The sequence below is a fragment of the Channa argus genome, chromosome 11, assembly GCF_033026475.1.
Source record: "Channa argus isolate prfri chromosome 11, Channa argus male v1.0, whole genome shotgun sequence".
Lineage (NCBI taxonomy): Eukaryota > Metazoa > Chordata > Actinopteri > Anabantiformes > Channidae > Channa > Channa argus.
This window is the reverse complement of record NC_090207.1, coordinates 27,083,448-27,093,788: the sequence shown is the minus strand read 5'-3', so window position 1 is coordinate 27,093,788 and position 10,341 is coordinate 27,083,448. Positions and strand designations below refer to the sequence as shown.

The window sequence follows — 10,341 nt, the reverse complement described above, 5'->3', positions numbered from 1 at the left end:
ACGTCTGTGCAGTTCCTCCCTGTGCTCATATTTGACAAAGAAACGCTTTGAGCGGGTCCTTTTCCTTGATCAGTGCTTTTTGTGGCTCTGTCAAAGATGAGTCATAATCCAAATCGATCCAAACTATGAAAAATACCTAAGCTGGAATTGAGTTTAAATATGTTTCTCATGTCAATATCGCAGAAAAACAATCAGCTATGGGAGCTTAGGAAACGTGAATGTGCATATTAATAAGCCACTCTAAACTCATAAATCATTTTGACCGTGGACACGCCTCCTGTTTTCCTATTGGCTGCTGCGCGCTTCATGTCGGCTGCGTCTCCTCTCGGTTAGTTAAATAGCTCCTTGCGCAATTTGATGAATAGTGTCGCTGTCAGAAGGATTAGGAACAAATCAAGGCTTGTTGATAGTCACACAGCTGTAACAGAGAGGAGAGGAAGAGAAGCTGTGTCATGTCTCCCCCTCACGGCTCCATGTAGTTAGTTGGAGCTGGATGTCGGTGGAGAGTTTGCTCAACTGTTACCGTTCTGTGCCGTCCCGGCGTTAATCTTCCGTTTCTTTGCCGTTTTTCTGGAGACAACATGTCAAGTCTAAGCTAAAACTCTTAAGCGTGTCGAGGTTCTTCAAATTATCTTATCGGGTTTCAACTTCAACGGAGAAGGAAACATTTGTCTCGACAAGGTAAGAAATCTCTTCCTTTTTCCTCTTTTTTTTTTTTTTTTGTTTTTTTTTTTCTCTTCACGCGCCTTTCTGAAGCTTTCCTCTTAGCTAGCGTCTCGTGCTTGTTAACAACAGCTATGGTAATGGCGATGCCGTGTAAAGTTAGAACATTTCAATGCACTGCAAGAACATACTTTAACAACGCTCTTAGTATTCGGCTGCATTTGATGTCATTTCTGGCACTCTTCCAAAAGTCCCATTTGGTGACTCCCCCCTCCCCCCCCATCAAAATACCAGCATTATAATGCATGTAAATCAATTTGCCCCAGTATACCAGTCAAATCAACACATTTACTTATTATATAGAACTGTTCCATGCATTTTAAGTTGAATCAGTGGAAATATTTCAGTTAGATCAGTCAGTTAATAGTTAGAAAAACCGACCCTGTTACTGGTGTCTGTAAGTGACCATTTTTGAAATGTGTTGCAGTCACACTGAAGCCCAGTGTTGGTCAGAGCAAGTGGAAAAGGCTGCTGTATGTGTGGCCGTAAATCCCAAAAGGGGTTCCTTGCATTTAGAGCCACACTTATATCAACTGTATTAGAAACTTTCATTTATTGCAAACTACGTTAAACTATTTCAATCTACTAGTGTATTAAGAAGTAAATATATATTACACAGAAATTAATCTTTTAAGATAAATATGTCCGCCAGTCTAATGGCAATCAACACATTTATGCCGTTTAGCTCAGAACTTTGTTTCCCGGATGTCTAGGATCCTGTGAGAACCCAAATCAGCATGGTGAACAGCCAAACATCAGGTGGACCCCCGACCTCCAGGTCATGTGCAGGATGCGGAGGAAAGATCGCTGACCGCTTCCTGCTCTTTTCCATGGAGCGCTACTGGCACACTCGCTGCCTCAAATGCTCTTGCTGCCAAGCCCAGTTGGGAGACATTGGCACCACCTGCTACAGCAAAGGAGGCATGATTCTGTGTCGGAGTGACTACATCAGGTGAGAGAAAGGAAGAAGGGTGAGCTGCATGTTTTAGATGTGAAGGCTGTACAGGCTGAGCAATCTGTGTTTTTGTGTTTGCAGACTGTTTGGACACAGCGGGGCGTGCAGTGCCTGTGGCCAGTCGATCCCAGCCAGTGAAATGGTGATGAGGGCACAGGGAAATGTTTACCACCTAAAGGTAAATCCCAAGCTCTTACATCGGTGCAATTTGTCTCCCGCTGCTTGTTTGACAAACATCTGGGATTTGGTGACTGAGAGACATGTCTGTGCAGCGTCTTCTGTAAGACGTGTCTGTACTGTCATGTTGGTCTGACTGTAGTTAATTAAGTGCTTTAAGATCTCATATATATATATATATATATATACACACACACACACACACATGCAAACGCTAATTTAAGCGAATATCAAAACTGGATTTTCATCCATTTCAACCCATTTTTTCATCTTTTGCTCCTGCAGTGTTTCAGCTGTGCCACCTGTAGAAACAGATTGATGCCTGGTGATCGCTTCCATTATATCAACGGTACCATCTTCTGTGAGCAGGACCGGCCTGGTGCTGCCTTGCTCAGCAGCCACCTGCCACTTCAGAGCAGCTCTGTGCTGACAGACCAGAAGGTAAATAAAGGGCTTGCTAATGTGACACCATAGAGTGTAAACTCTCTTTACAGCATTTAATGATATTTATGTAATGTATAATAAATAATAAGCTCAGTTGATTGTCCACTGGGAAAATGGCCGCTACAGCATGTCATGTTATTAATATGAAGATAACGATGCAGTAAGTGAATAAAGGTAAAGTAAAGCTATAGTAAGTTAAAGGTTACATGCTTTGTCATCATACATACAAGGTGTACAACAAAATTGCGTCAGATGATCAAATGTGAACCCAGAGAATCGGAAGTTTATATTTTCCTTTTATTACAATATAATCAGTGTTTATACTGCAATGCGTCAGTGTAGAAGTAGAAAAATAATAATAAAAAAATAAATATAATAATTCTGGCAACAATAGGTAGAAAAGACTCAAAGGGAGAATGAGAAAGTATTGTATTTAAAAATGAAAGAAAAACAAATTGATTTGTGGCTTTATATTCACTTTCAATAGACCATATGGATGTTGATGGCAATGACCCTAACTCTTTATTTCCTTTTTATTTATTTTTTTGCTGGTCTATAGGTATGCTGAGTAGCATCAGTGCTGGGTATTACCCTCTTCATTTCTCCCGAGCCTCGCTTCTCGTCGGTGCACTCTTCCTCTCCTGCTTCTGTCGCTGTTGTTGTGGATTCTCATCACTGCCCTGTCTCTCTTCCCCTAGAGAGGACGTACTTTCCCACAAAGATTTCCTGTCTGTTGCCATATCAGAGACTCTGTATACTGCATACAAACTCCAATTTATGTTGTGTTCAATGTTAAGGTGGTCTGTGCGTCATGCAAAGACTAACAGGATGTGTGGACTGCACTGGCTAAAGGCTTTTTAGGACTCAGAAAAAAGCAGGATGAAAACAGTGACGAAAGCCAGCGCTCACTGGAAAAGGGAACAAAAGCTGCCTGAATGAACGCTTGATGGACTGCTGTAAAAATGACTGTCAAAGCTTTGCTTATGCCATGTGGCATTATTTCCCCTGAGCATCCATGTTTTTAATGAACTCTCAATGTCTCTCCTGTGTATGCTAATCAGAAATACTACGCACTGAGAGTTTAATGTAAAAATGGTGCGTGTCCAGTGTGTCTGAAAATGGTCAGCCTTTTAAAAACTGCTTGTCAGAAGGGATTTTCAAACCCCCAACGGAAACTTTTTTTAAGCACTCGAAGAACAGAATGTTGCTGTTAGCTGTGAATACTGATCTCTCCAATAATGCCTCGCACCAAAAGCAGTTGAAATGATCTGGTGAAGGGGTTTGTTTTTGTTTTTCTTTGTGGAGTTTCTTTATCAGATTACAGTTTTTCGTCACACTGAACAATAGCGTTAAAAACAAAAACCCTATTAAAATGATTTTCCTGTAACATGTCACTTTGAAGGTCATTTTGAAGCCCCTTAGTGTCATTGGAGTGGCACCGAATTGCCTGGTACCTAGTATGGTGGACTTGACTGGCTCACTTACTCTCTTTAGCCCTTTATGGTGAAAACATGCCTGATTACCCCGAGGAATGGAATTAGGATGCCTGAGCTCTGACCATTTACAGAAGCAATTAAACATGAGCCCTGTATCTGTACTGCTCAAGCTCCTAAGAGGCTGAACTTGGGGCATATCCCGTGGCTGACTGGCTCAGTGGCTGCCTTTCTGCCTCTCTCTAATGAAGTCTAATCTGAAAGCACGCTAATTAAAGGGGAGTGGCCTCCTCTACATCCAGGGCATTTGAAACAATCTGATGTATTTACTGTTTACCATGTTCCAATTAAAGCTCCCACACAGCCTGGTTTGTTTCCCATCACAGCTCTTTGTTCTCTGCCAATCTGCATGGCTTCTGAAAAATTATTTTCCTAGGCTGAATCTAATTCACTCTAACTTTTAAAAGCTATGTAAAAAGTCTCTGCATACCATTGGTGGTTGAGAGTTAATCTTAATATGATAGCTGCGGTGGAGTATGCAGTGTGCAGGAAGCAGAAGATAGCATCTGCTCTACTTTCACACCTTGCCTGGGAGCATGGCAGCCATCAAACTTGCTCCTTAATGCGCTTAATGCTATTTCAAAATGTCCCACTTGTCATGGTAGGTGCTGATACTGCATCAATTATTTATTCCACGTCTGATCAAGAAGCGTCACGCAAATTCATTAACGTATGCAAATGATCACAATTACAATTATCTTTCTATCGTGATGGTGAAGAAATAAAACCTCGGCACATTCCCGAGTCCCACTGCACCACAAGTTACACTTTGCATTCGAACTAATCAAGCCTCATCTGCCTTTTCCTAATTAGCCGGAACATTTTCAGATGCCAATTAGCAGGTCTCATGAAAAGGCTCTTTGCCATGAGGCGTTGTCTTTTATCAGAGCTTCTGCAGGTGTGTGCCTCACCATGTAGCCTGTGTCATAGGAAAGTGTTTATTCCTGATAATTAATCATATTAACACATGCAGATGAGTGTAATTGCCTGAGCTCCTCCACCTCACACTGTGTGAAGACACATGATGATGCCAGGATATTTTTACATGCTCATGATGAGGAGAAAAGGACTGGTGATGCCTCCTTCTTGCCTAGACACTCCTGTGATATAGATCCAAGATGGCTGCCTTCCTTTAGCCTTTTCACTTCTGCCAGCCAGATGCTCTTTCTAATGACAAGAACTCTATGTGTGTGGAGGCCACAGCAGGACTGGACCCGGACAATATTCTGGTATTAGCCAACACATCCCTGACAGTCCAGTCTGCTCTGTGTTGCCAAATGTGAACTGAAGTCTGGGTAGATGCTGATGATAAGGGTTGACTTCTAGACTTCTGTTGTTAGGAATGTTCTCATATCAGTGTTATTGTTAAGCTTAATTGTTTAAGTTGCAGAAAATGACCTTTCAGCTTCTCTTGGTTATTCTACATTTCAATATTCCCACAGACGTGAAACAACATTAAATGGGCATCGATATTATCATATGAAACTGTTTTAGAGTACAGTCAACCACAAAATGGAGATTTGCTGCCTTGCCTCATCACAGTGGTGAGAAAAATTCGTACCTTTTATTCATATTGTTGTGGTATATAAAGAATACAATAGAGGTTTTCTCATGAAAGGTACATTGGACGCGAGAAGCATGTGATGTTCTCAGTTTGTGGCAGTTTATGACAGCACAATCACTCATAGTGGTCATAATATTTTTTTTACAAAGTTCCTATTTTTGAACATTGTTCAAGTGAAAACGAGGTCTGTAAATGTCTGTAGAATAGTGAATAAGTGGGATGTTAGCTCTCATTGCTTTTGGAGATTTCATAATGTAAAATTTAAAATAAGTAATGTATTAGGATTGAGTGTCAAAATAAAGCCAGTCAGTCCAAATAAAAACCATCAGCATGCATAAATACTAATTCCAGTAAGTGAGACAATATGTTTCTTTGACAATTGGATAAATTGAGTACACTCGGACACTGAAGTTTTCACCTGTTGAGTTGGGCTATATGCAGGGCTTTGTGACCATCATCATCATCATCTCTATGGACTAAATTTGTCTTGTATTACGTTTATGAAGTTTGAATTTCAGTCTGTTTAGCTAGGATGCCTGCTTTAACTCATGCTCTAAATTCCAAACAAACCACAAACCCTGAATAAAGAATTTGCATACTAATGCATACTGGGTGGTTAGGAAAGCAGTGGCAAAGCTTTCTTGAACTGGACATTTTTTACATCCTTCTTCAAAAAGGTATATAAAATATATGTTTTAATTGTATATGAAAATGCAATGAATCGCTACTTTAAAACCTAGTGTTGAACATGATTATGAATACAAATGATACTACATTAGTGAAATAGAAAGTGCTGAGAATAAAAGGTGAGGTAGAGTGTGCACAGATGAATGCTGATCGACAGGTCTTGTCCACCCTTAGGCACTGAGTTCAACGTAAGTACATTTGCTGTAAAACCACCATCTGGATGCCACACGTTTCAAAATCTGAGAAGGTAAATGAAGTGGTAGTACTCTTGAAGTCTGTGGCATTAAACTGTTCTGATAATTCTTGTGGAAGCTGCTGCCAGAGCTATTTATGGAAGCTTCCAATCCCTGGGCATCAGATGATTGTTGAGGAGTAGCTACTACAGCTACCAACACACACCTAATTTCTCAAAACCATATTGTGTTAAACCTTCCAGTGATTTTGGAATCCTCTTTGAACTCACTCAGGTCTCCAGTGCTATGCTGTGGAGCCTGCACTGTGGGACTGAAACATGAGACACTGCTGAAACGTGTAGGAAATGAGGCATGTTGCAGCCATAACTCACTGCTTTCAGCATGGGAGTAGAGCAACACAATGACAAAGAGAGTGACTTTACAACTCTGAGCCTCATATAGGAATGTCAGGGAGGGGAGAGGGAGAAAAGTTCTCCTGGCCAATCGGAACTCTTTGAATAATTAAAGTGATCGGCTTAATTAGCTCAATTACGTTAATTTGACCACGGAACATGGCCATATGGTGAAAGGAAACAAAAGAGGGGGGAACTAATTAAAAGTAAAATAATGAGGATTTTAATTAACTGGCTCCCCAGACAGCAGAGCGCAGGGATCAGGAGCCTGCTACCATAATTAAAGTGCTGTAACGCTGGCAACATCTCTCCTCTCTTTCTTATATCTGTGAGGGCTCTATCCATCTAATTAAATCTGTAAATAAATTAGCAACATTGAGGGTTCCTGCTTGACTTAACACCGCCTGTAATCCACCCCCCACCTTCTGAATCACACGCTCACCTTACTCTCAGCACATTGTGCCACCCATATGTAGGCAAAGGTTGTGCTAAAGTCTGTCATTAACAGAGAGATGTGGATAGATGACTTTGTGTGTGTGTTTCACTTTATCATGCTTGTGTAGCCTGATGTGTTTTCTCTTTTATAACCCCAGATTCTGTTTTGAAGCTCTGCCTGCTGGGAACACTGGCTGATGCAGATCATATGTGGAAACAGTAGAGATGACAGAAGCATCACCATCATATGTGGCATATATTCAGAGGGCAGTCATGCAAAATGTAGTTACGTGCTATCTGGGCTTCCATTCTCTGTCCGTAAGACAACATACTACAGTACAGTGGCCGTCCATCACACCTCTTCTATGCTTCTGTGCTGCCCCTGGCCTTTTACGTTCTCCTCTTGACACAAAGACACAGTCAACCTGCAGGAGCCCCCGCCCTATGAGCAAGAGCTTTTTCATTAAAATGCATTCAGATTGACAAGAGACTTATTTGCATATTAAATTAACAAGCATTTAAGAGTTCTGAGCGAGCTGTTACACTCCCAGCTCTGAGTAAATGAGGAATGAGTGAGCATTCCACTGTCATTACCCATGGTTGTCACTGTTGGACATGGTTGAGGAAGGTTATGTTCTGAGATAGAGAGATGCACAGAGACAGACAAATGTGACAAAATCAATATATGTATTGCCCCCTGCACTGCTTTGGGCCCAACTGGGTTTGAATGATGCATTCAGTTGACAAGAAATGCTTTTTCTTTGCAATCACTGAGATTCAACCACATGATTGCTGTACTGGTAGTCTGTGCAAAATAAATATGTTCTATTAGGAAGCACATACACATGCTTTATATAAGTATTTGCGTATGCAACATGGCAGCTTTGCATAGCTTCAATGTTAACATCTTTGAGTGTCATCATGGCTTCTGTTCATATTTTGCAAATGTCCAGGTATGATTATTTGGAGGTAACCTTCTGCATTCACCAGGCATACACAAAGTATTCTAGGAACTACAGTATGTAAACAATAAGACACATGCTGCTGTTGTGAAGCTGCGTTCATTGTTGTTTTCGATGCAAGCACAGTAAATTGTATTTGCAAAATATAAAGTTGCTTCTTACTTTTTACACAACCACATTAGCACTTGCCTCAAGGGGCATTTTTAACCATCTGATAGTATAGATGTGGGATTTATATTCACTCTCCTTCTTTCCTCAGAAAACATTCAGCTGGTAAAGCTCATTTCTGTGTGTGTCCACTGTTTGTTGCTGAGCAAATAGTTTAAAGGTGACTTATCCATAGAGTTTTTTTGTACAAAAATGACAAAAGAGACAAGAAACAGGACTTTTCCACTGGTAACTAGGATTGGACTCTAGTGTGAGACCTTAAGTGGTTGTGCCAAGCCCTAATCCATGTTGCCTCTTAACTGAAGTCGTTTTCCCTAACCCTAATGCAGTTTTTGTGTGTACATAAATACCTTCCCATGGCATCAAATGATGGCACGTTCAATTCTAATGCCAAAGTGTACCTATGTTGTCAATATCAGATGCCATTGTTCCCATGGCATCAAATAGTGGTGATCCTGGAAGGTCCAATTCTAAAGTCAAAGTGTACTTGTATCGTCAATATCAGATGCCATTGTTCCCATTGCATCAAATAGTAGCACTCCTGGACGTACAAAAATATAACCCTATGGGGTGGCTGTGGTGTCATTATGCCGAAGGATGTAAGAAAACAATGACATGAGATGAGAATATGTTGGATTAACAGAGCAGGGCACTTAAAGTCCAGGAGGAAACTACTGCTATTGCTGTCACATGACGCTCATCATGTGACAATATAGAAGTAGTGATTCTAAAGGCAAACCACAACTTTTTTACTAACCCTAACCATGCTTACATAGTGCCTAAATCAAACCTCAATGTCTTTGTGTGTAACCCTAACCAAACAAAGTTGTAATCCAGTGTTGCTAACTCAGGTCGGTAATTTTGGTGCTATTGTAAGGACAAGCTGCATTTGCCAAATATTAACAGAAGCCATGATGACCCTCGAAGATGTTAACATTGAGGCTATGCAATGTGCCATGTTGCATACGCAAATACTTATATAAAGCATGTGCTTCCTAATAGAACATATTTATTTTGCACAGACTACCAGTATAGCAATCATGTGGTTGAATCTCAGTGATTGCAAAGAAAAAGCATTGCAGGGAGCAATACATATATTGATTAATTGTTGGCATCAGTTTTACTGCCATAGTAAATTTTCATGTTACCCTAATAGTTTATTAGTGTAACTAGGCACTAATAATGTTTTAACCCATTCCTTTGAAATAACACACGACAGCTTATCAGTTTAGGATACTTTGGAAACGTGATTGCATTTTTTAACCATCCACTAATCTCCATCTATTGAATTGTTAAACTTAAGATCTGCAATATTATTTAACAGTACTCATTAATCATGACATTATCACATCAAAATGTAAATTGTCTGCACTTACATAGTGCTACACTGCTCACGACGATGCTCTCCAGGAGCAACTAAGTTGGGGGGTCAGTGTCTTGCTCAAGGACACTTTGACATGTTACCAGAGGAGCCAGGGACTGAACCAAGAACTGGGGGATTGGTGGACGACCGCTCAACCTTCCTGCACCATAGTCGCCACGTTCAGTGGCATGTATCATTACAAAGTTACCACAGACCTGTGCTCAATGCAGTGCCCTAATAGGATAAGCATTTTAGATAATGGATGGATGGTCAAGACTCTAGCTGAAGCGAAATGATTTAGGTACCATATGTAGTTAATCTGATAAAAGACATCTAATGCATTCAAAAATGATCAGCAATAAGTCCAATAATCAAATATCCCCCCCTCACTTTAGAGACTCACAGACAGCTACAGAGCAACATCATAAGGCAAAATGACTGGAACATCAGTTTTAGAAATGTTCTGCTGATAGGACAAATGCCTCACCAAAGCATGGGGATGGTAGTTTGGCTTTGTCCTCTTCTGTAATCTAACAGCAATGACATTGAACTGTTCTGACAGGACTCTAATTTATCTCAAGAAAAAATGTTTTAGTTTTTATTATGATGCCATGCCAGTTTTAAGAAACTTGGTTTACCATGGGAACAAGTGCTTAAAACAGGGTGGGCCTCCTCAGCAGAAGACCAGTTCTTTATAAAAAGCTGCCAACCATCATCAGCCACTTTCTGCAAATGACTCCAGTAACTCCTACAAACTTTTCTCTGCTGTGGTCTTGAGTTTGAT

General features: G+C 40.6%; 1 protein-coding gene across 1 annotated transcript; it reads left to right on the top strand.

The window, feature by feature from the left end:
• The first annotated feature begins 324 nt into the window (after nucleotides 1–324).
• Nucleotides 325–4,100, top strand: si:dkey-90l8.3 (LIM domain transcription factor LMO4.1). The gene is made up of 5 exons (XM_067521949.1): nucleotides 325–681; nucleotides 1,437–1,675; nucleotides 1,760–1,856; nucleotides 2,141–2,296; nucleotides 2,859–4,100. The coding sequence occupies exons 2-5, from the start codon at nucleotides 1,461–1,463 to the stop codon at nucleotides 2,865–2,867; spliced, it is 477 nt and encodes a 158-aa protein (XP_067378050.1). The 5' UTR covers nucleotides 325–681; nucleotides 1,437–1,460; the 3' UTR covers nucleotides 2,868–4,100.
• The last annotated feature ends 6,241 nt before the right edge of the window (nucleotides 4,101–10,341 follow it).